General features: G+C 39.6%; 1 protein-coding gene across 2 annotated transcripts in view; it reads right to left on the bottom strand.

Annotated features, from left to right (window-relative positions):
* Positions 1–24,871, bottom strand: part of LOC120112144 (agamous-like MADS-box protein AGL11) — a 40,155-nt gene extending 15,284 nt beyond the window's left edge. The window contains exons 1-2 of one of the 2 annotated variants that reach the window (XM_039130810.1): positions 24,746–24,871; positions 23,327–23,525 (exon numbers count right to left, since the gene is read on the bottom strand). In XM_039130810.1, coding sequence (XP_038986738.1) covers positions 23,327–23,508 — 182 coding nt within the window. In that variant the 5' untranslated portion in view covers positions 23,509–23,525; positions 24,746–24,871. The remainder of the gene's footprint in view (positions 1–23,326; positions 23,526–24,745) is intronic. The other variant, XM_039130811.1, reaches the window with a different exon arrangement.
* Positions 24,872–26,718: the final 1,847 nt, after the last annotated feature.

Raw genomic sequence — 26,718 nt, 5'->3', positions numbered from 1 at the left:
GAGTTGGCGTTGACCCTTGGGCGGGCTTCTATTCTTAAGCCAATCTCCAGTCAGTTTCTTCCTCCTCCGATCTCGCCCTCCTGAGCAGGGCTCAAAGTGGCCCGTGCGAGCTCGTCCTAAGGGAGGTTTATCTTCGAATTTGAGGTATATGCCGAGCTCGAAGACTTCTGTAAATGCCAAATGCGGCTCCTGCTATGCGAGATAGGTTCAGACCTAAGTTACGCTGTTCGGATCTTGATATCCGAGCATGAAGCGGGACAAGCTCAAATACTTGATCAAAGGCGCAACATGCTAACTGAAATGCAGACTTCATTGATGATAAAGGCCGAAGGCCAAATACAAGGGTGCCCAACTTTAAGGTCGGGTTGACTATAAAAGGCCCAGACGGCCGACTTTACAAAAATAAAAATGAAAGTTAATTGATATGGACGACTTCTACATTGGCGTCAGGTGTGGCCTCCGTCCTAGTCGTAACTTCGAAAGTGCCATCCCCACTAACCTCGGAGGCGGCCTCAGCTTTAACGCCGGCATCGGGAATGGCTACTGATTCCATCCCGGTAGCGGCTTCAGGGGTGTCTTTGGCCTGACTTCGGCACTGGCCTCCGTAGCATCCCTGTCCACTCAGCAACTTCGTCTAGGTTTGGCTCAAGGCTGCTAAGATCAACTTCAAGAAAGAACTGCTGGACTTAGAGGCGACAATTATCGAAGCCCTGGACCGTGGCAGCAGTAGCCCCTCCCGCTAGCTCATTGAGGTACTCCTCCGACTGGCAAAATCTTTCGACGGCCTCACAGGCGGACGACTCCACTAGATTCTCGAGATGCCCAATCTTTAGCTCCCGTTCCTCGGCTTCGCCCTGTAGTCGAATTAGGGCGGCTTCGAGCTCAAAGATGCGGCTTGCAGCAGATGAGCGAGCCTGGGAATGCTCGGCCTCCATATCTTGGATCTGGACGAGCCTATCCTTTATCAGAACTTCGATAGCCCATACTTTCTTTTTGGCCTTTCGGAGTCACTGTGTGGCGATTGTAGCCTTCTCCTCGGCCTCGCACCGCAGCTGCTCAATGGCTGCCACCCGTTCCGCGGCCTCTCGCTGCCGCTGCGCAGCAGTTGCCGCCCAGGCCTTGGTCACCTGCTCCTGGAGCTCAGCACGCTCCATCCTCGGCCTAAGCACCCTCAACTCCTCCCGGTCGGCGAGTATGCCAGACATTAGCATGTCGACCACATGAAGGGACAGGCACGAAAAGATAAAATGTCAACAAAGGCCTAACATTTGCAAAGAAAATAAATAAGAAACGGAAGGGCCACATTACTCACCCGCACGCTCGTCGAGTAGACATGATGGACAAGGTCGCCAAGCTTCTCTTCCATCAAGGCACGGTTGCACGGGAGCATGATGCTGTGCACGAGCTCGCGAACAACGTCCTCGGACTCGAGGGCTGAGTTGTCCTCAGATGCACGACGCTGATGCTGCAGTCGCTCCCCACCGGACTCGGAAAGCATGGGCTCGACTCCTGCTAAGGCCGGAACCTCAGAGAAAGTCGTAGCCTCAGCACACGACGAGATCATAGAGGGAATTGAAGTCCCGGGCATGCTCCCCAGCTCAGGATTCAATCCAAATGGATGGGCAACTGCTCCGACCTCCAGGACTTGATCGGCGGGTGCGGCCGCTACTTGGTCAGAAGGATCCCTTCCAACCGCCGACTGGGGCACCTCAACCTCTACCACAAGGCCCTCGCTGAATTCGACCCGAACTGGGGCGGCGATCTCAAGCTCTCCCCGCTCAATCTCGAGGCCAAAGGCAACTCTAGTTTTCTTCAGCCTCCTTTCAGGTCGGCCCCCTTCGGGGGCGGCCCTCTTCTTCCTGTACGTAGCCATCAATGTCTCAGTGTTAAAGATCATCCCTGCAATGTCTGGTGACAGAAGGTCTTATCAGAATCTAGCATGAGAAGGAAAAAGAAGAAGCTAAGCTACTCTTACCCTCGGGACGAGCTGGGCTCAGACCAAGATTCACTAAAGCCTTCTCGCTGAGCAGGTCAGGGAGCCGAGGAGTTTCTTTCAGTCCGAGCAAACTATCTAAGATCCCCTGCTCTGACTGCGACAACTGCGGGAGCCTGTTATTCGCCGAAGCCAGCAGAAAGCTCCAGGTCAGATTAAATTTCCACGACCACTAGGAGGAAATAAAGAAAAAGTCATCCTTCCATCCGTGGATGGAAGTAGGCATGCCCCAAAAAGCTTGCGGCCTCTTAGGGGGAAAAAATACCCCCATCCTTTGTCCACGAAGTTGCCTTTTAATATGAAGCAACTTCTAAAGATGTTTACCGAGGGGGACAGATATGTGCAAGGCAAAGGGTGAGTAAGCCGATAATTATTCTTCACAAATTCGGGGCGAGCTGTGTAGGCACCAGGCCATAAGCCATCGAAAGCTCTTCCACGAATCCGTGCAGAGGGAACCTCAACCCTGCTCGGAGCGTCTCTACGTGCACTCCGACCCAACCACTAGGCAGGTTGGTGACTCGCCCTCCGAGGTCCGGAAGATCGAGGATGAACTCCGAAGAAATGAAGAATCGAGCTTGGACCGAGCCTAGATCCTCATCACTCATGAGCGAGCCGGTCCCATACCGGCTCAGGCCTGCCTCGAGCTCGGCCTCCCCCACACCAGAAGAGGCCTGGGCTCGGGACGGACCTTCACCGAACATCGAGGCCCTCGTCGGCGAATCCATTGCCTTGGTCACAGGATTACAAAGAGGGAGAAAATAAAAGACTCTCCGAGCGACCGAGAGAAGGGATAAATGCCTACCTAAAAGCTCGCCGAAGAAAATGATCGAGAAAAGAAGGAGAATGACCGCCGGAAGGTGAAAGTAGTTCCCGACGTGGAGGTCAACGAAAAGCTCCCAGAGCGCTAGAAGGAAAGCTTGAACACCACGGCAATGGCGGCTGAAAGAAAAGGACCAGGAGCAGAAGAAGATCAAATAACGATCCTAGGGCCCTCCTCAAGTCTTATATAACCCGCTACAACGACTCTGATCGGATAGCCCAAGCGATCAAGCAAGCCGGGGTCCGCCACGTGGCGGGCCTCAAAACGGCCTCAACAAATCTTTCCGAATCGCGGCACTAAATACTGGTCATTATGGAGGGCGCTCCGGAGATTGAAAAGTTGATAGCTGGCGTCTCGCATTCCATCTGGCGAGACGCTTCAGAGAAGGGAGCATTAATGGCCGGTTTCTCGCATTCCGTTAGGCGGGATGCTTCAAGGGACAAGATATTAATAGTCGACCCCTTCTCGTTCCTTTCCAGCAACCCCTCAAAAAAGAATGCCCACGTGGAACACCGAAAAGTTCCTACGGCGGATTCTGCTCAGGAAAACATGGCGGCTTAAGCCACCTAAGCCCGACTCAGAGCTCACAGCTATAAAATGCGCCGAGGTATATCCAGCTCGGTACACACCTCTTCTTGACCACTTGACTGAAGCACTGGACGATCAATAGTCCAGTTACTTCCTTCACCCAAGCTGAAGGGCAACTCGACCTCGGAAGTGGAGGGCAAATGATGGGGGGCGAAATGGATCGTCCAGCCTATAGCTAAAAGGGCCACCTAGTTTTGGCCCAATAAATACCAATACCAACCGGTTGAATCCTCGGTCCAGCCCAAAATCATCCCGGCCTCGGACTCCGCCAAAAGCTCCATCGACCTCCAATATTCACCGACTCGCTCCGACCGATCTCGAGGCAATCGCTTCAGTAGTATGCCCCGATCCTTGAGCTCGGGGCGCTTCACCGAGCACATCTCGGAACCCGGAGAGCCGAGTTATCCTCAGCACCCGTCTAACCGACATCGCCAAACGCATGATGCGACCTCTCAACAGATTCGGCCTCGCCAACAACCGCACCCATGTGTGCGCCCATGCCCTCCTATGTGGTCGTACATTACAACGCCACCGCGCAATGTTTCGATAGCTGGTCCTCGACAGTCAAAGGACAACACCATAACTACTCCAGCCATATCCTGCTACGACTGTCAACATCTTACCGTTCTCGAGAACGGACAACACCACATGCCACCGGCCAGCCTTAGCTGCGCCCCATTCAGCTTAGAGCCATGCCCCCTCTCATGATGAGGGCGGACAGTGCCTCTGCCACTAGGATTATAAATAGCCAGATTAGGTAACTTCTAAGGAACTTTTTTGGCTGGATCAAATTTATCCCACTCTAACTTGATCGTCAGACGGCACATCCCAGCTTGTGGCCGGCCCGACTAGGTCCGGCTCGAAACTCGACCCGTGCTTGGTAGATGGGTGATTGGGAAAGAAGCCTCCGGCTGGGAGTCTTCTTTTTCCTTGATTCTAGCAGAAACGGTGACTCTCCGAGGGTAGTCTGAGTTCGAATCGGATTCAAGGACCTTGCCTATTTAACTCTCCTCCTCCTTTGATTTTCTCCACCCAAATCGCCGAGAATTGCTGCGGTTCAAGCTCTTCTTTTTCGAACTTCCTCGTTGATTTGTCATCGAAAAGGGCCGTCGGAACCTCGCTGAACCCTGGTGAGAACTTTTCGCCCTCTCTTTCTTTCCTTAGTTTTAGAGTTGCTACCATGTAGATTTGAGCATCCGAAATAGGGCTGCCATGTTTCGGTCTTCTTTTTTCGAGTTCCACCGCCATCGGCAACCAAAAAAAGGCCGAGTTACGCCACCCATGGGAACCCTTGTATCCGTGTGGTTGTGGTTGGGGAGATAGCCATGGTAAAGGGTCAATTTGAAGAGTTTGAAGGTGGGTGGTGCATATTGATCTTCTTCCTTTTTTCGTATTAGCTAACCACCATCATTAGTGGTGCAACGGCTAATGGCTGCCCTTGGCTACCACCACCAAAACTCGACCAACCTTAGCTGCGCCAACCCTGGTCCAAGAAGAGGAAAGGAAGAGATGGACTCTCTTCTATTTTGGAGAAGAGAGAGCTCTCTCTTCTTTTTCTCTCCTATCTCTCTCTTCCTCTCTCTTTTCTCTCTCTTGTTCTTCTCTCTACTTGGATTGTTTCTCTCTCTCTGCGTGGTTCTACGGATCCAGCAGGAGGGTCCCAAATATTTTCATTGTGAATCCATATCGACCCTGGTAGAAGGTCCTGGACCAGTGTCGCTGCGACCACCTGTTGTGCTAGCCTTACGCCGACCATCGTCAAGTACCAGTAGACTTAATCATCATGATGTATTACCTGAACCATAGTCTGATCCTTCTTTCGTGATTTGATTAGCTTGATTGGCCCTGAGCGGACTGACCCAGAATGGCAGATATTGCTACTTAGGTAATATTGTTGGTCCCGCACCCGACTGTTGTCAGCCACCATTGGACCCATAACTGGTAATCCTTAATCAATTTTCTTGATTTGATATATGATTCTTGATCAGATGAATTGGATTACGTTGAACTGTCTGGTCCGAACAGTTGGGTGTTGTTATTTAGTTGGCCTCATATATCTTTCTATATGAATCCATTTTTATGGTCGGCCCGAATTTTGTATGGAGATACAGTCATCCGGATAGAAAAAAGTCCAACAAGATATTGTACTCTAGTTTCTCTCTCTTTCTGTTTCTTTTTCTTTAGCTTGATCCCAAAAAAAAATTGGTTAAAGGGACTCAAAGGGTAGTCCTAGATTACTATATATGGTTGACTGTTTAGTGGACTAGTAGAGAATTTTGGATTGTCGGATACTCCAGATAATTTTGGATGTTGATTTGGTTCTGTAGAAAAACAATTTTTTGGACAAGAGGACATTGAGCAGGATTTGCACACCCCGATTTGTAGATCGCAATGCGGGCAGGTGATTAGTCTGTCTAAATTATCAGCAAAGAGATAAGAATTCTTTTACATCGAATTGCATGATATAGATATTTTTGTACCTATATATATATATGATATGCTTATGATCTAGATAAGTAAGAAAAAAGAATAGTTTTATGATGATTTTAGTATTAAATCTTATTTTGATCATGTTTGCATGTAATTGATAGTATGATGGGTGCATATATGAGCATAACTTATATTTACATAATTCGACTAATGGATGTGGTGCTCTAGACTAACCATGTTATATTGATTGCCCCATTATGGGCAGAAAAATGTAACCGTGGTTAGTCTAAAGCTGAAAATAAAAAAAATTGATGTGTGAATGTGAACTAGATTAAATGAACAAGAACTTTGGGCTTATCTCATTATTATTGATTGCCCCATCACCGACCGAAAATGTGATACTGCTTGTTGCCCCATCATAGGCTAGAAATGTGAAACTATTGTTTGCCCTATCACAAGCTAGCAATGTGAAACTACTGTTTGCCCTCATCATAGACTAAAAATATAAAATTACTGGTTGCTCCATCACAAGTTGAAAATGTGATACTATTGATTTCTTTGTCATAAGATGAAAATGTAATACTATTGGTTCTCCATCATAGGCTAAAAATGTGATACTGTTGATTGCCCCATCGCAGGTTAGAAATATGACTGAAATTTGGCCTAAAATCAGAAAGATAATTGATTGGGATCAAGTTAAAAAGAAATGAAATGAAAATCATTAAAAATACTAATGAAGATTTATGAGATATTGTATGATACATGATTCTTGAGTGGGTAAATTTCTATTAATATTTGATGTACATATTTTTATTGCTTATTCGAGCATTATTAATAGCTGATTTGTAATTTCATGACGTGTTCAACGATTTCTTGTGGCTTTTAAATTTATATTATTATTATGTTGGTGTGGATGTGTAAAGATTCTTATTGAATTATAAAGCTCAAAACTCTTCTCTTTTTCTTTTTCAGAGTTGCAGGTTGTATAATACGTGACAATACTTGAGATCACAGGTAGTGGGATGATTATATAGAGTATCACTGATACTGGTTGAATGATCAAATTTCGTAATTAGAACAACTTTGCTGTTTGGTATGAATTGAGATCATTGTTGGTTACAAATATTGAGGTTATAATATATTTTTAGATCTTGCATATTCTCTAGGGCTCTGTCCTAAGGAAGGTGCGGCCATGTCGCGTGCCGAACCCGAATTTTAGGTTCGGGTCATGATAGAGTGATATCAGAGTCAAAGGTCATGATCTTTAGGGGTGTGACAGAGAGGTATTAGAGCTTAGGTTAAGATCATTGGGGATTGTGATAGAAAAATTTTCAGAGCTCGGGTTAAGAACATTGGGGATTGTCATATGAAAACTATCAGGGCTTAGATTTAAGATCATTGGAGATTATGATAGTAAAACTATCAAAGCTTAGGTTTCAAATTATTGGAGATTGTGATAGAAATGATATCAGAGCTTAAGATTTAAGACCACTAGGGACTATAGCATAAGTGGCATCAGCATTTGAGATTTAAGATCATTTGCGATTCTGACAGAATAGTATCAGAGATTAAAGGTTTAATGCCACTAGAGACTCTGGCATAAGTAGCATCAGAGTTTGAGATTTAGGATCATTGGAGATTGTGACAAAATTGGAATCAAAGTATAGATTTAAGATCACTAGAGATTGTGATAGAAATGCATCAGATCTTGAGATTGTGATTATTTCGGACATGGCAAAAAGTAGCAAAAAAAAAATCAATGCTTAGGTGTAAGATCACTAGGCATTGTGATAAAATGTATGCATTGGGTTTGGTATACAATGAGTAAAGAAGAGTTGGATGATTTATGTCTCTAATCATGATAAGAGAATTTTAACCAAAGTATAGAAAGATTAACTATGGTATGTCGTATTAGTAGGTTATACTATACCATGTTTATTTGTTCAGATATTGTTAAATAACTTGAAAGTTCAAACTTGATATAGGTGTAGATGTTATAGCACTTTTAGCTTTGCTGCTAATGATTAGAGTGAAATTTGTGCATGGATCTTTAATAGTATTGGAGTGAGTTAAGAAAAATTTTTTGTAGCATTAGAGCAGATTCTTCTTTGAGGTTAAATCTATATGTGGATTGTATTTAGAATTGACAAATTTGGATACTGCAAATAGGTGAATTTGTTTTGGTGGGGTTAATTTTATTTCTAAGGCCATAGAGTATGCAAATTGATGGTAAATTCTAGTAATTTAAATTTTCATGTTTGGATCGGGCTACTTGATTTTTCTCATAATTGTGGGAGATAATTGTGGGAGATTATTGGATTTTTTTCAAGTCTAAGTTTATGATCTGACTAGGGATCTTTGTCATTGTAAAATACAATATTGAGTGGAGACTTTAATTTTGAGATGCTTATATGAGTTATCATATATAGGTTTGAAGATGGATATTAAGAATCTTGGTGAAAAAAGATTTAGAGGTTAATAGAGTTAATTTCTACTCATAGTGATATTGGCTCAAAGACTCCTAACCCATTGAATTTGAAGTAAATTCGATGGAAGAAAGTTCGATATAGTTTATCTAATCAAATTGCTAAGAGAACCTAGGATTAACCCACTTTAAATTAAACTTAGATATTTTGGATTCTAAAATGGTCGTGGAGATCATGTAGTGTCATTAAACTTGACTAATGGCTTGAGAGTTAGTTATAGTAAGTACACTTTATATAATTGAGAATAAAGAGATCTAGAGATTTTGCTCTAGTTGTACTTGAAAATTTGAAAGTTAAATTTTCTTAGTCCTAATATGAAATAATATTTTGGTCGAAAATTATTTAGCTGTTTTAAAGGATCTGCTAGGTTAGGTCAGAGTGCACAGCGGAAGAGTGGTGGCTTGAGTTATTTTGAAACTAGTTAGAAACAAGAATACTTTAATCCAAAAGGTATTAGGATGGAAGACTTGAGTTAATTTTATAGTAGAGGAGAACATTGTTGATTCTACGAATAATCTGGAGGTAGCTATATAATTTTCACCAGTGGGTTCTTCCATTGTTAACAATTCTTGGGAGAATCTTGGGCATTTTTAATTTAGCGTTAATAGATTGATGATTCTTTGGTTAGGCTTAGACTTGGAATGTTTTAATATGGATCTCTTACTCACGTTGTTAATCTATCTATTTGAAACGGTTTGAGGTTTTTCTAGGATAAAGGTTGATCATTAAATCATGGGCAAAGTTAAGAGAAGAACGAGGATTATAGATTATGAGGAGCATTTGATGCTAAAATTTACTTCTATTTATGTTTAGCCGATTATGATTTCTATGTAGAATTAATCAAGAGTAATTAATTTCTTGGGCAAAGGACTATGGCATCTTAATCCAATGTTGGGATGTTAGTCTTCTTTTAGTAAAAATCAAGAGAATTCAATACGTATTGTGAATTCTATAACTATTCAAAATCTTGTAAGCAGGCACTCTAAAAAGGAGACAATTTGGGAGCTCGAGGATGACATTATGGTTGAGTACTTTCAAATTTTGAGCCTTAAGTAAGTAAATTTCAATGACGAAATTATTTAACGGGGGAGAATGTAGCAACCTAGCATGGCTCAACCTGTGGGCTTGTAGGCTGGCCCGAATAGACTAGGCCCAAAACTCAACCAATGCTCGGCACATGGGCGATCGGGGAAGAAGCCCCCGGCTAAGAGTCTTCATCTTCCTTTTTTGTCTGGCAGAAATAGTGACTCTCCAAGGGAAGTCTGAGTTCGAATTGGACTCAAGGACTTTGCCTATTTAACTCTCTTCCTCCTTTGATTTTCTCCACCCAAATCGTCGAGAATTGTTGTGGTTCAACCTCTTTTTCTCTGAGTTCTGCCGGCAGCAGCCGACAAAAAAAGGCCGAGTTACGGCGCCCTTGAGGACCCCTGTATTTGTGTGACTGTGGTTGGGAAGATAGCCACGGTAAAGGATCAATTTGAAGAGTTTGAAGGTGGGTGGTGCAGCTTGTTCTTCTTCCTTTCTTGTTTGCCCCGTCAGAGGCTAGAAATATGAAACTATTGTTTGCCCCATTACTAGCTAGAAATATAAACCTACCATTTGCCCTGTCACTGGCTAGAAATGTAAAACTACTAGTTGCCCTGCCACAGGCTGAAAATGTAATACTATTGGTTGTCCCGTCATAGGCTGGAAATGTTATTCTGTTGGTTGCCTCGTCACGGGCTGGAAACGTAATCGAAATTTGCCCCAAAGTCGAAAAGATAATTGATTCGGATCAAGTTAAACAAAAACGGAATGAAAAATATTGAAAGTATTAATGAAGATTTATGAGATATCATATGATATATCATTCTTGAGTTGCTGGATTTTTATTGATATTTGATGTACATACTTATATTTATTATTCGGATATTCATGATATGTGCAACAATTTCTTGTAGTTTTCAAATTTATATTATTATTGTGTTGGTGTGGATGTGTGGATATTTTTATTGGGCTATAAAGCTCACAATCTCTTTCTCTTTCTCTTTCTCTTTTTCAGAGTTGCAAGTTGCATAATATATAGCTATTATTGAGATTACGAGCAGAACGATGATTAGATAGAGCATTACTGATACTGATAGGATGATCAAATTTTATAATTGAAACAACTTTGTTGTTTGGTATGAATTAAGATCATTGTTGGTTAGATATTGTTGTTTTGGGTTCGGAGCATGACAAGCAACAAGTCTGACTAGCATTTTGTTAAACTCTTTTTTCTACTTCAAAAGTTGGCTTAGGATTTGAACCTTGCTAGGAATCATCTCTCACATAAAAAAATTTCAAGCATGTCTCAATAGCTTTATCTTAATTATTGGGGTCCCTCTCCCAAGGGAAGGGGACATGTTTGAACCTGTTGGTGGGCCACCAAATTTCTCAAAAAAGGAATGCTTTTGTACTAATTGATAGTAATACGATAAATCTTTCACAAAAAAAAAAGAAAAATAGAAAAAAAAATGCAAGAAGACAAAATGCTTTGGTGGAGAAAGGGAGAAAGATCCTCCCGAGGTATATTAAGAAAGTCCAGATAATCCGAGATACATCGGCTGAGATTCAAACACAAAACCAACCTTCCCTAATAGAAGGAGGGGTGTGATTCATTTGGCTGCCTAGTTCATGTTTCTTTAAATCAATTTCATCTATGATCTAACATTTCTTATATCTAGTATTGCCATTTGTGGATGCAGTTCAAAAGTTTAAAACACGAGCAATGCAACAACCGTTTCCTTCTTTTGGAACCACAGGTCATCATATCTAGCAAGGTACATCGCACCCAAGATGAAATTATTAGCACACTAATATTCATAGTTTCTTTCAATCTAATTTAGTCATATAGTTAAAATATTAACATTATGGACAATGCAACAACCATATCTGCATCGGTAACCAAATGTTTTCATATTAGCAGAGGTACACCGCATGCAAAATGAAATTATTAGCACTCGAACTTAAATTTTTAGTTGAAGCTCGAATTTTCTACAAGGACAAACTCTCAGTTGAGGTGCCAACAAACTAAGATCACAGTTGTTGCCGACCAGGTTAAGTAATTTGTTAGCTCCTTAATTCCACCAACGGGACTTTAGTTTAGATAAGCATACATTTTTATTGGAGTCTAAGTTAATCAGATGTGGCTGGACCTATCCTGGTGAAACCTTAGACTCTAGTTTCTCAAATCTTATGCACCTAAAAAAGGCTATCCTTCATGCTACCTAAAACGAACACCAGAGAATAATACTGGTACGTACAAGTCCAGATGCTATACGGTAATACTACTAGTAAGGGATGGTGCATCACCATATAATAAACGATAGGTCTAACGTCAGTTTCCAACCTCGAGCCACGTGCCGAGTAGCACGTCACACGTGCATACGCGCGACTGCTACGCCGGGCCATAGGGTTGAGGCTGATGTGACACATGGTTTCACGTAATGTTTCAGTTTCACTCATGTTTTTTGGGGATGCTCGCTACGTAATATATATATATATATATATATATATATATATATATATATATATATATATATATATATATATATATATATATATAATATAAAGAAGGAGGATAACAAGGACTGGTGCTAAAATATTTTTTAGAGCAGATCAAAGCAAAAGAGTGATACTGAAAAGGAGTTAAGAAGTCTCGCTCGCAATCAATTTCCATTATATAGATTTATGAAGGGAGATATGCAGCATGGCAGACATCTCTTCAGTCTGATTGGAATATCAGATAAACAACTTCTGATGCAAGATATTCTCGAGAAAGAGGACTGAATTCCTTATATCTGCTAGTATCAGATGGCAGGCTTGTGTTCTTCCCCTGGTGTTCAGTACTAGGGCATGCTTTTCACTGTTTATGATGCATTATCATGTTTAAATTATTAGTGGATATATGAGGTTGAGGACTCTATAGGACACGGTTGGAGTTTTCTATTCTTTTGATGGAAGGAATAAGAATGGATATCACAGTTCATGTCACCATGTCACATTATCTGACACGTATTCTGGATATCTCACTCGAACACAAGTATAGAAATGCATGTAATATAAGAAAAGGTAGCTAGTCTACCTAGGTGGAATAAGTGATTGCTCCAAGAAATTCAGTACAGTTTCAGAAGTAAAATTCCTTACAGAATTTACACGTATTACGCTAAATAATTGAATGCCTACTTCAATGATAATGAAGCTTAACAATAATTACATTCTTGATCTAGCCGTATGCCACTTGCAAATACTTAAGATTATTTTTGTAATTCATGGATAATTACAAGTTTAGTATATTTCTCATTTCATGCAATATAATACAGATCTGATCAAGTCATTGTACGCAGATGAATTCTGTTATTTCCACCACCTATAAATCCATGTTACTGGATGACATTTGTGCTAATGCCAATATTGTCATAGCTTGTCATCAGGGAAGTGGAAGATTGTTAGTAGAAGGAATCAAAAAAGGTTGAGATTCTGCTCTTGGAAAACGTTAGTGGGGGACTGACTTCCAAGGATAGGGCATATGATAGATCATGACATAAAGGTGAAATATTTCAAGTAATATTAGTTTTCTATGTGAGGTGCAGATTGGTTCGGATGGATCAGCGGATTAGGGAAGACGAACTAGACAAGTTTAGTTGTGGATTTATTAGACGAGTGAGAAGCAAGTTTACTTGTGGATTCATTGTGGAAGACGAACTAGACAAGTTTACTTGTGGCTTTATTAGATGGGTGAGAAGTAAGTTTACTTGTGGATTTATTAGATGAGTGAGAAGCAAAAACACGAAAAGTGCTCGACTAATGGAAGTAGTATGTGGAAGGGGACCTTCTCGTGCTTCCTTGTATAGTAATCTGAAGTCTCTTAATATTGTGGGATCAGTATTTGTGCTACCCAAGTCTCCAAAGCTGGTTCTGCACCGCTGAAGGATAAGGCATTCTGCAGATATAGAAGATAGTCTTGGCCATTGAGAACTTACAAAGAGGCTTACGGGGAAGTTATTTTTGAATGGAAGATCGCTCTGAGGTGGATCATTTCTTTCTCCAACGTGGGTCCATAATATGAGAAGGCTAGGAAGAAGCTTTAGACATCACTTGAAAATTAATCTTGAGCAATGAGTTGTGTTTCTAAGAAGTTGAGGTATTAAAGTTGATGCATTTTTCCAAAAATTCTAGAACTAAATACATGAATGTTTGTATCTTATTATGTACCTAGACTAATACATTGTATTAGTCTACCTAGGAAGATGTGGAGACACCCTAGGAAGATGTGGAGATTAATATATGTTCATGAATGGGTTTTCTAGATTCATGTAAAATCCACCTATAAATACCCTACATAGGTGGTGTCTTTTATCCAAGAGAAAAATCAATCTATTTTACAAGAAATTGGAGAAAAGTGCTCCAAGAAAAAATCCTCTCTAGTTCCCAAACACTATCCCCACTAAAATGCCTTCTAGTTTTTGTACAACTACAATGTTCGACCCTTCATTTTCTAACAAGTAGTATCAGAGCCAGGTTGGGCTACAACGGGCGTTATGGCTACTCTTGGATCATCTTCACCATCAGTTCCCATTTTTGTGGTGACAACTATGATTATTGTTGTATCAAGATGAAGACGTTTTTTCAATCACAAGATCTTTGGGATATCATAGTGGAAGGAGTTGCCGTTCCAGCAGAAGGTACTTCTTTTTTAGCAACAGAAACAACAAAGCTAAAAGATCTCAAGCAAAAAGATGTGAGGGTGCTTTTCATTATCCAACAAGCAGTTAGTGTTGCAATCTTTCTAAGGATCATGAGAGCTTCAACCTCAAAGCAAGCCTGGAAGATGTTGCAAGAGGAGTCTCAAGGCAACACCAAAGTACAAGTTATCAAATTACAAGGCTTGAGAAGAGAACTGGAGAATCTCAGAATGAAAGATTCTGAGATTGCTAAAGATTATTGCTCAAGAATGATAGAGATCGTCAATTAGATGCGAGCTTATGGGAAAGATATTCTCGATCAAAGAATAGTACAGAAGATCTTGATCAGTCTCACAAAGAGATATGATCCAGCAGTAGCAGCTATCGAAGAATCTAAGGACTTGTTAGCAATGTCAATCACGGAGTTGATGGGTTCCCTACAAGCACACGAACAAAGATTGAATAGGCGAAATGAAGGCACACTTGAGAGCACCTTTCAGTCCAAGCTCAATGTGAAAGACCATAATCAAAGGACGGCGAGAAAAAAATTTGAGGAAACTCGAAAGGAGGAGATAAGTCTTAAAAGGAAGGCAGTTCAAAAGGAAAAGAGAAGAGAGGTGACTACCCACCATGCGGCACATGCAAAAGGACAAGCCATCTAGAGAAAGATTGCTGGCATCATGGAAAGCCACAATGCAAAAATTGCAAGAAGTTCGAGCATAAAGAGAAAGTTTGCCAATATAAAACTAATCATCAAGCTATCAATTTAGAAGATAAAGATGAGAAGGAGCATGCCAAGCTGCTACGGAAGAGAAAAATGATGAAAGTATCTTTTACAATATAGAAATGACTGTCAAGACAAAAGTCAAGATGGAGAATGGCGAATTGGTGGAGAGAAAAGGCAAAGGCACTGTTGCAATTGAGACAAAGAAAGGTACGAGCTTTATCAAGGATGTTCTCCTAGTTTTCAGTCTTGATCAAAATTTACTAAATGTTGGCCAAATGATGGAGAATGGTTATTCTGTACATTTTGCGAGAAGTTTTTGCAAAATATAAGATTTGTAAAATAATCAAGAAATTGCTGAAGGTAATATGGGGAGAAATAGAAATTTTCTGATTCACTGGACTTATCCAAAGAAAAAGGTTATGGTGGCTCAAGTGGATGCTTCAGTCTTATGGCATAAAAGGTTTAGGCATTTCAATCTTAATGCACTAAGACTGTTACATCAGAAAAAGATGATGAGAGATCTTCCTCTCTGAGATGAGAAATCTCTTTGTGAAGGTTGTATGCTTGGAAAACAACACCGGCAACCATTTCCTTTGGAAAATGCATGGAGAGCTAAGGAGTTTTTGGAGCTTGTTCATACCGATGTATGTGGCCCAATGCGAACACCTTCTCTAAGTCGAAATAGGTACTTCATTCTCTTTATTGATGACTTTACGGGAATGACATGGGTCTATTTCTTTCAAAAAAAAATCGGAAGTTTTTGATATTTTCAAAATATTTAAAAATTTTGTTGAGAAACAAAGCAGCCACAATGTCAAGATGTTGAGAAGTGATCGAGGCACGGAGTACAACTCCAACCAATTTGACAAATTCTATAAAGATGAAAGTGTAGAGCGTCAGTTGACCGTTGCATACACTCCACAGCAAAATGGAGTTTCAGAGCAGAAGAATAGAATATTCATGAAAATGGTGAGAACGATGCTAATGGAGAAAGAATTGCTGAAGATGCTTTGGGCAAAGGCAGTCTATACTTCTGTTTATTGCTCAACAGATGTCCAACAAAGACTCCAATTGAAGCTTGGTGTGGCAAGAAGCCTTCAGCCAGCCATCTCAAGGTGTTGGACTGTATATGTTACATCCATGTTCCATCAGAAAAGAGACTCAAACTGGAAGAAAAGGCAGAGAAAGGTATCTTTCTTGGATATAGCTCCCAATCAAAAAGGTATCAGGTGTACAATTTGATGACCAAGAAGCTTGCCACCAATCGTGATGCGGAATTTGATGAGCAAGCCGCCTGGAACTAGGAAGCAGACAAGGTGGAGAGAAGAACAATCACTATACTAGAAGAAGTTGTTCAAATGAGAAGACCCGAAGCTCAAGATGAAGCTAGAGAAGACCCAGAAAGCCCAATGACGACTCCAACCTCATCACAAACATCCTCCTCAGTATCCAGTACTCCAAGACAAGATGTCTCTTCATCCAAAATTCCACCTAGAAGGGTAAGAGCTCTAAGAGATACATATGAATCACACAATTTCACTGTCTTGGAACCAGGAAATTTTGAAGTTGCATCAAAGGAAGAAGTTTGGGTAAAAGCCATGGAGGAGGAAATCATAATGATTGAAAAAATAAGACATGGGAGTTAGTAGATCATCCTACTGGCAAGGAGATCATTGGGGTCAAATGGGTTTACAAGATGAAGCTTAATCCTGATGGCTGGATACAAAAGCACAAAGCAAGGCTCGTCGCTAAGGGCTATGCTCAACAACCGAGGATTAACTACAATGAGATATTTGCCCCAGTCGCTTGGTTAGATACTATACGAGCTCTTATTGCTCTTGCAGCTTAGAAGAAGTAAAAAAAATTATCAATTTGATGTGAAGACGGCCTTTCTAAATAGAGTCCTAAAAGAACAAGTCTATGTTGACCAACAAGAGGAAACCATGACGGAAGAAGGAAAAGTTTTATGCTTGATGAAAGCTTTATATGGGCTCAAGCAAGCACCCCGAGCATGGTATAGCAAAATCGATGGCTACCTCATTGATCAAGGGTTCAAGAGGAGAGAGTGAGCCAACTCTCTACATCAAATCCCAAGGTGACACTAATATTCTTATTGTTTCTTTATATGTTGATAATTTGTTCTTTACTGAAAATAATCAAGCAATGATTGAAGGATTTAAGAAAGACATAATGAATACTTTTGAGATGAGTGACTTGGGATTGATGCACTGTTTTCTTGGTATGGAGATTAACCAAGAAGAAGAGGGTATTTTCATATCGTAAAGAAAATATATGGAAGATTTGTTAAAGAAATTCAAGATGTATGGGTGCAAAATAGTTGCTACTCCCACAGTTCCCAATGAGAAACTAAAGAAAGAGGATGGGACCAAGTAAGCAGATGCTTCAGCTTATAGAAGCTTAATTGGTAGGTTACTTTATTTGACTGCCACAAAACCAGACATTATGTGTACTACAAGTTTGTTATCTACATTCATGTAAAATCCAAGCTAGGTTCACCATGGAGCAGCAAAGAGATTACTTAGATATTTGCAGGAAATAATGAACTTTGGCATATGGTACAAGTCCACTTCCGCCTCAAATCTAATTGGCTTTACTGATAATGATTGGGCTGGATCGGTGGATGACATGAGAAGCACTTCAGGCTATTGCTTCAACCTTGGCTTAGGATTTTTTTCTTGGGGTTCAAAGAAATAAGATACAGTGGCACAATCATCTGCAGAAGCAAAATACGTAGCAGCAGCCGGAGCAGCATATCAAGCTATATGGCTGAAAAGAATATTGGAGGACATGTGAGAGCAACAACAAGGTCCAACGAAGATCTATTGTGATAATAAGTCTGCTATAGCAATGGCAAAACATCCTGTCTACCGCAACCGAACAAAACTCATTGCAATAAAGTATCACTTTTCACGAGAAGTTGAAACAAATAGAGACATTGAGCTTAAGTATTGTGAAACTGAAGAACAACTAGCAGATATCTTCACAAAGGCACTTCCAAGGGACAAGTTTCAATTTTTGAGAAGCATGCTTGGAGTCACCGAAATATGCATCAAGGAGGAGTATTAAAGTTGATGCATTTTTCCAAAAATTCTAGAATGTACTAAATACATGAATGTTTGTATCTTATCATGTACCTAGACTATACATTGTATTACTCTACCTAGGAAGATGTGGAGACACCCTGGAAAGATGTGGAGACACCCTAGGAAGATGTGGAGATTAATATATGTTCACGAATGGGTTTTCTAGATTCATGTAAAATCTACCTATAAATATCCTACATAAGTAGTGTCTTTTATCCGAGAGAAAAACCAATCTATTTTACTATAAATTGGAGAGAAGTGCTCCAAGAAAAAATCCTCTCTAGTTTCCAAACACTATCCCCACTAAAATACCTTCTAGTTTTCTTACAACTACAATTTTCGACCCTTCATTTTCTAACATGAGGTCATCTTAGGATCAAAGTGTATGCGGAAAGATGACAATTGTAATGCTTTGGAATGTCAGAAAGAAAGAATCAAGAGATATGGAAGAAGAGCTCTAATCTACATTCTCACTATTGCATGTTATTGTCCTGATCTGGCATGATTGCTTCCTAAGAGCTCTCTAAATTTGCACTTGTCTTTTTGGAGCCACTAGCATAATGAAGGTTTGGTGAGAGCAATGACATGTAATATATGGCATATGAGAGCAATGAAACTGTTGCGGAAAGAACCCTTCTCCCATTGAATACGTGGGGAAAACTTTTTTTTTTTATTAGAAGGGAGGTATTACCACCAATAACTTAATACAAGGGAAAACTTATGAAGGGTGTATCTATTTCCTTGAACTTGGGTTGTATAATTTATTTGGGCCGGTATTCATTATCTTTTCTTGAGGACTGCTTTTCGAATTTTGACCGTGGTATAAATATTGCTCCTTTGGCAGGATCCACTGCTTAGATCAGGGGCTTAATGTTCTTGATATGAGTTAGTTGTATTTAGTTTTGTAGTTCCTTATCCACTGGGAGTGAGGTTGGGGTTGAATAATTCAGATCATCCTCCACCTCTCTCTTGGTTGAACATTCAAATTTTCTACCTCTCTAGTATCACTAGAATCATCTAAAATTCCACTAAGACTTAAAAGACATCTAAGAAGTGGTTTACATTTGGTTTGTAGTGCATGAGTGGAAATCTTGTCCCTAGATCTTTTAGCATTACCTTTCATTTGGCATCATCTAGAACCCTATAAGGGCTTATTTGGTTCGCGGGAAGCATTTTTCCTCATAGGAATGTGATTCCTGAAAAGTTGATTTATGAAAAAAGGATGCCTAGAAAAGTACTTTTGGCACGTTTGGTTGACTATGAAAAAGTGACAGATTTTCAAAATGCTTATGTTTGGTTGACCATCCACTTTTCTAACAAAGTTATGTGTAATTCCTAGTATACCCTTAATAAAAATTAGGTCTTTAATGCTTTGGATCAAATAAGAATCCTTGATTTGATGCTGAAGAGGCTTTTTGGAAAAAAAATAAAAATGTTTTGATTTCCAGATCACAGAAAAGTAACTTTTCATGTTTTTCATGGAAAAGACTTTTTCATATAACGTGGGAATCATATTCTCACAGAAATACAACTTTTCCATCTTTTTTCTTTGAAAACTCTAACCAAATAAGAGGTATCTTTTTACTTTTCCGTTGACCACACTTTCCTTCTTTCTTTTTCCGCAAATCAAACGAGCCCTAAAAGTTGTCAAATTTTAGGTCATTCTCCAGCTAATCCTTTACATAACTTCTCCCCCCACCCTTTCCTTCTGTCAGACACTGTCATTAAAGACGTAATTCTGCTAAAGCTTTCTCAATTATTATAAAAGTCTCCACATTTTTTATGAAGTCAGTCTATAAAACACAATATCTAAACAGTTCATCACAAAAATATAATAAACACTAGCCGACATCAAAAAAATATAATAAACACCAATACCTCCTCCATCTCACATTGTCCCTAGTCCATCGGTACTGTCCAGGTAGCGAATCTGCCAGGGATAAAGAAGCCTTAAGATTCAAAGAAAGAACTTAAGACTTTGCAGCTTAAATGGATTTCGTCATCCTTGCTCCAACCGGATTAGAAAAAGCCCATCTCTCTCAAACGGCGAAGCCTTACCGCTTCCGGTTTTGTATCCTCCTACTTGACTTTTTTATTAAACCTCATCCAAGGACCCCAGAAAGCATTTTCACTCGAGCGGAAACAGCTGACCAAGAGACAAGAGCTACCTCACCAGACTCCATTGCTCTCAGTTACTTCCAAATTGTTTCCCACAATAAATTTTGATCAATATCCCTGTCATATCTTTCATCATGGCTAAGGGACTAAAAGCCTCAAAAAGATATCAGCGATGACCTTTAGGATCATGAATCATCCTACATTTATAGATCCTTAAGTTTTCCCAGAGATCCATTGTGAATGCCATCTTCAATAATTCTTCCTGTCAATAGTCCAAATCAATCTCCAAATGAAATTATATCCTGCCAAGCACTAATTGTGTAAGGGGTTTTGACATTTGAGAAGGAGACGCGGATGACTTTATATATGAAGGTGACAGGCAGATCAGAAAAAACAAAAAAAAATAAATTAAGAATTTAAATTTCATACTACCTGAGTAGATGTTTAAAGTATGTGAAATAGCAGTATACGCAAAATAAATTTTCATGATAGTCTACTGCAAACTACTTTACGTGCAGCCAAGTGCAAAGTCTAAATCCAGACAATAAGCAATACGAAGTCAAACAAATCAATTCCGACGACCACCTCACAGAGCCATAAATGGTTTTCTTTTGCAAGAATCTATGTAAAGCACTTGACCTGTCGGCATATCAGCTTGAAACTTATTCACCCTTGTCATGAGCCATGCATATCATAATTCATTTATATGTGGACTTCCACGGAAATATGCTATCCTTCTTATACCAACGATCGTGCCCAACATCTGAACTTTCCTAGACCATGAGGTTGGTTAGAGACTTTAACCCAGCCGCTCACAGCAGATATCTTAAAGTCGAAAGAGAACGACATATTTCCAAAGACTCACGAATCACCTAAGAATACAATCTATTTCTTTAATGCATTCTCCATCTCTCAAATTTATCGGAACTTGATATATTACAAAGATTTCATGCCAAGGATGTAACTTAAGGAAAGAAGATAACTTTGAGGTAAACTATGAAGAGTAGCGATAAGATAGCAGTCGAAGACGAGGTTTTTAGCAGAAATAAAACCTTGAAAAGAATCACAAACTAAGGGCGGGGCGAAAAAAATCAAGGGCTCACCTTCGCCTGTAAAAAACACTTACATGGCGGGTCGATTTAAGATTGCTGGCCAGAAAAACTAATTATAATCCAAATACATGCGTGTGTATATATATCACATAAAGAAACATAACATTGGTATGCTTAAAACCAGGGAAGAATAAATATTTCAATGTGTATCTTCCCCTGTGGAAGAAAACTTGAAACCCGTCACCCGTCTTGTTTACAATAATTCCCTCGTAAAACTCAGCGACGGGGATAAGGTTTTTGCCAAAAGGAAAACAAGACAAGGTACGGCCTTCGGAGAATACAAGTGGGCAGACGGCACCACAAGCTCGGAAGTGACGTGATGGCGCAGCGTCCAAGAAACAACCCACGCCCAGTGATTTGCCCAACCACAAAGCGCAAAGTCCTCTCTCCGTTCAAAGCAATCATCATCACTAAGCCCAGATGTGTCACTCGCAATGCATCCCCCCCCCCAGAGGAAAGGACAAGGAGGGAGAGAAATGGAGAGAGAAAAAGAGAGTCCCCGGAAGGGATGGGAAAGGTTTTAGACTCTAGCACCACAAGAGAAACCGGGCAGGAGGCGGCCACAGTTTCTATCTTGGTGCTAAGAGTGGCGAAACCCTAAGAACAAAAATAACAGGGTTTATGCTCAGAGACAACTGTCTAGGGTTTTCCATGATTCAAAGACGAGTTGGAGGAGAGGTTGGAAAAGGTGGGTTTTGGAGCTAACCTTGCAGGAGTTTTTAGGGAAAACCTAGAAAGTGGCTTTCGGAGAAGCACCAAACTACTGAAGGTTTCGATGAGATAATGATGCTGGGAAGTGAGAACAACATTTGAAACAACCATCTGGACGAAGGGGAGAGCAAGGATCTAGTGTGTAAGCTAAAAATGTAAAGTGAGCTAACCCTGTTGGTAACCAAATGATTGGGTGAACTACAAGTTTCTGATTTGGAATCTATCTTGGGACTAATTGCTATTGTAAGTAGTATCTGGTCCATTCAAGGGGTGATCTAGCTACTGAAGGCCCTTCTGTACTAATTTAGTCTAAGCATCACACCTGATCCATCACTTCCTGTTGAAATAGGAAAAAAAAATTATAGGATTACTTTTGATTTCCATGTCATCAGAAGGAATTCAACTTCCAAAAGAGGAAATGGCGAAAATGAGTGAAACCACTGAAACCCAACACAAAGTTATGCAAGACGGGAAGGGGAGAAGAGAGAGGGAGGAGGGGGGAGGGAGAGAGAGAGAGTAAAGTTTACCAGGCCAAGTTTAAAACAGTTACACAAGAGGAGAAAGGGCAAAGAGGAAGGAAAGGGAAAAAGATAACCCTAAACATGTCACCTTATGTAGCCTCTCTTTTGCCCAGGCTCTAGACCTGAATGGTGAGCTAGGTTCTCTTCATATGCTAACGAGAACTTTCTTTAAGATACTGCCAAACGTATGAGGACTTCCAGACCTTAAAATGGCCGGCTGAAGCACAGGTTGGAAATGTCATAGAAGCCGCAAACTTAATCAAGAAAACACAACAACTGTGCAAGGTAAAAGGTAAGGAAAATCCTTTTCTACAAACACCAATTAATGGTTCCACTCATCAGAAGATATAGAAAATTCTCCAGCCAAAACAAGCATACGTAACTGAGCAAGATGTCTAAGACGACCACAGAAGGGAAAAAACAAATATTTTCTACTTTAGAAGAAACAAACTACTTTTACTTCATATCATGTCTTCTTTATCTAACAATTGCTTCCACAAGAAATCCTGCAAAGAATCATGAGATCAAGATTGATGACTGGCTTTCCCTTTCTCTTCTCCCCAGAACAGGCACAAAGTAAATGTTATGCACATGGCTGGAAACTAAATCAAGACTAGCTGGCAACATAAAATCCTTAAGAAAGATTTCTCAACTTCAGATCCATATCTACTTCAATTCATTTTCTTTTCCATGTAATAATACATAAGAAAACGATGTTGACAGAAAGGCTAAATTATCTCTAAGAAGAATATCTATCACCACATTACTTATGGGAAAGAGTGAGAAAATACTCCTGGAGTTGGGCATTAATTTTCACCAAATCTTTATTTTTTAAAACAAAAACCAAAAGGAATATAAATAAAATATTTCAACTTGATACTGTGATCCTTAATTAGATTTCCTTTTGTTTTATATCACTCAATATTAATTTAGACCATAAGATATCTCTTTGAAAAAAGGAATATATAGATGGAAAATGAGAGAAATCACCTCACATCCACATAAACGCACCTGTTATTGGAGTACTCATAGAGGCGGCCACGGCTAGAGAAGACGATAAGGGCAATCTCCGCATCACAAAGAACCGATAGTTCATAGGCTTTCTTCAGCAAACCATTCCTTCGCTTGCAGAAGGTCACTTGGCGGTTTGTAGTGTTCTCAATTCTCTTGATCTCAATCTTACCCCTCCCCATGACCTCCTTACTCTTTACTGTGTTTAGGATGACAAGAAGAAGAATTAGGGTTTGTCACATATCTTGATAACCAAATTAAAACTGAAGCCAAAGCAAAAATAGAACCAATATGTCCTCCTTTATGCTCATCCACGAGCTAACGTTAGAATATATGCATCTTCATCAGCCACTTTTAGCTAAATCCATGGCCAGAAAACATGAAAAAGCAAAGAAAAAAAGAAAAGAAAAAAAAAAGGAGAAAACAAACTTCTGAACCCATGCTAGATTAAACTGTCATATTCATGAGCAGATCATCTGTAGCACAGTGAGCATTAAACGATGAATTAATTAATTATTTAATTATTCTCAAGTAAGAAGAAAGCAGCGATTCTGCTGGATTCTTTATAAGTAACGACTGAAAATTGTTTCCTTTTATAAGCTTATGAAACAAGATTTGTTACAAAAAATAATTTTAACGACTCTCTCTTTTCAGTAGATGAACAAAAACCTACGTTTAGCATTGATATAAGAGAAGGGAAATGAAAAGAGCTTATCTTGTAAAACCACTTTATAAAAATTCTACTATGTTATCTTTCTCAGAAAAGAAGAAAAAAAAAACTTCTCGTTATCAATCTGGTGATAAATATGATGACTATAATTACGGCCATCTAGCGTCATACAGAACATTCTACATTAAAGAACTTCCCTGACTATTAATAAATAAATAAATAAATGAAGTTAAATTAGGTAATAATTGTATTTCTTAAACTTTTTCTTCATTCAAAACACACACACTGAGAGAGAGAGGGAGAACAGATAAAACAGCGAAGAGAAAGAAGTAATGAAGCAAAGATCACAACGAAGGAAATGCTCAAGAACCAATCGGATCTGTTCGAAATATCAACTCAAGAAAAAGACTTCGATTTCTTGAAATTTCCCGACCTTCTCCCAGAAAGAAATCGACTTCTTGAAACAAATACTAAGCCGAACCTTTTCAAAAGAACTAACATATGAGAAAAGGAAAGCTGCAAAGAAAGAAAGAAACAAGGAACAACAAAGATATCATTCGGCTCTAAAAAGATCGCTGATATGAATCCATTTCTAGAAAACCAAGAAGATCGGACAGGGTCTTCTGTCGGAAAAATAGCAGAAGAGGCTGAAGATTACACCCGGAATCCAAGATGTATTAGAAACTGAGACTTCTCTACATCAAAGAGGAGGAAGAAGAAAGAAGAAAACAACTGGAGGATTGACATACAATACTCTGGAATCCACCTCCGAATCGAGACTCTCACCCTTTGTTTCTGGTTTCTTTCGATCTTTCAGGGGAACTCCACTTCCGTGAATTCCGAGGGGAGGAAGTGGGAGAGGAAAAGCCACTGCATGGCCGCTGCCATCAGACCAGATGGCCGGTGTTCTCCTTTTAATCACCCCCACCCTCAGTTCTCCTATACCTCCCATCACGCTTTAACTTATCCGGCACCCTCTTTTAACCTCCAATGGAAACAATTCCATCCGATATTTTATTTGTCTTTATTGGATCCGGTTGTTGTGTTAGATCGTTCCTATGGAACACCAACCAGCTAATAAGCGTGAAAGGGGCGCGGAGACGGAAAACGACCGCGAGCACGTGCCATGGTATGTTCTGGTGTTCCTCAGGATCTTCGTTGGGATTAACCGGCACCGATCAAAGTCTGATGAGAGGGTGCATCAGAGCCGTACAGCTGGGCCTCGTGACCTATTTGGCTAGACCAGGACATCCCGCTTCGGCCGGCTTCGGGGTGAATTCCGTTAAAAATGGGTATACAGCATTGGGAATGGAAAAGGAGTACTGATTGGACGGCCTGGATTGGCTCATATCACATCAGCCATCATAGCGAAGGTGGCACCCATTGCGGGTTTCACTTGGACGGGGAAGTTGCGTTAATGTTCTTAAACCTGCACCACAAGTTCTTAACCATTTTCAGTGCCCTTAATTTTTGGATTAACCAAGTAACCCAAAACCTTTTTATTAAATAAGTTAAGTTAAATTAAATAGGTTAAATAGATTTTAAATAGATTAAATGAATTTAAATGAATTAGACATATTAAACGGGTCGAAATAGATAGGACAAACAAGTTAAGCAAATTTTTAACAGCTTAATTAAACATATCACAAATAGGCTAAATGGGTGTGTCATGATTCTATTTAATTATTAAATGGGTTAAATAAGTTAAAGGTCTAAACAAAAATCAAAATCATTTAATAAATAGGTTTAGATAGGCTGACCTATTATGACCCAAATCTATATTTATTAAGTCTGAACTTGCTTAAAGTGAGTTGTTCCTGAGTTGGATCATAAATTGCAACCCTTAACTCCACCTTTTTCTGCCCAATTTTTGATACACTCCCTTGTCCTAACCTAACAACTTCGTGCAATAATAATTTTCTTCTATTACTTTTTGTGTTTAGACTTGTTTTTGCATGATATTTTGATATTAGATAGATTGGTAGAACAAACTGTAGTTAAAAATGGCCTATTGAACTTCAAGATATAATTTTTAAGTTCTAAAGGACAAAATAATAGAGAATCAATTAGAAGGTTAGAGGAAGACTAAGAGAAGCAGTAAAGTAATATCCCAATAAATGCAATAAAATTTATTAGTTACATTTGTAGTATACGTCTTTTTTTACCATTATTTTTGTTTTAGATTTTTTGCATGTATACTCTTATAAATGTCTAAAATTATATGAATATCCTTACAAATTTACTATTTGTATGTATATACTTATAAACGATTTCTCTTTTATCTATATATCCATACAAATTTACTATTTATATGTGTGCTCTTATAACAGTTATATAAATGGGAAAAGCTTATAGCTTAGTCGCTTATTACCCAATTTTTGATTCAAACAGAGAGAATCTTAGTGCATATCAATAACTATAAAATATTCTAATAAAAAATAATTCATATATAACTCCAATTTATTGAGGGCTTAAAAATAAAACAAACAAAAAAATTGACTATTGTGATCTTCATATAATACATATGTTTTCTAAGTTTTAAACAATAATAATTTTGTAAGTAAAGAGAGGAGGGACGACCGAGGTGAACGGGGTCGTGATGGCTATCATTTATCAAGTGAACCAAGGGGTGGAGGGGTTGGATTAAGGTTATCTTATATCGGGTCAAGTTTGGGGCAGAGCATACCTATATCCGGCCTAAACTTGCTTCAGGTATTATATC

The sequence above is a fragment of the Phoenix dactylifera genome, chromosome 10 (genome assembly GCF_009389715.1).
Source record: "Phoenix dactylifera cultivar Barhee BC4 chromosome 10, palm_55x_up_171113_PBpolish2nd_filt_p, whole genome shotgun sequence".
Taxonomy (NCBI): domain Eukaryota; kingdom Viridiplantae; phylum Streptophyta; class Magnoliopsida; order Arecales; family Arecaceae; genus Phoenix; species Phoenix dactylifera.
This window is presented reverse-complemented; position numbering and strand designations above follow the sequence as displayed.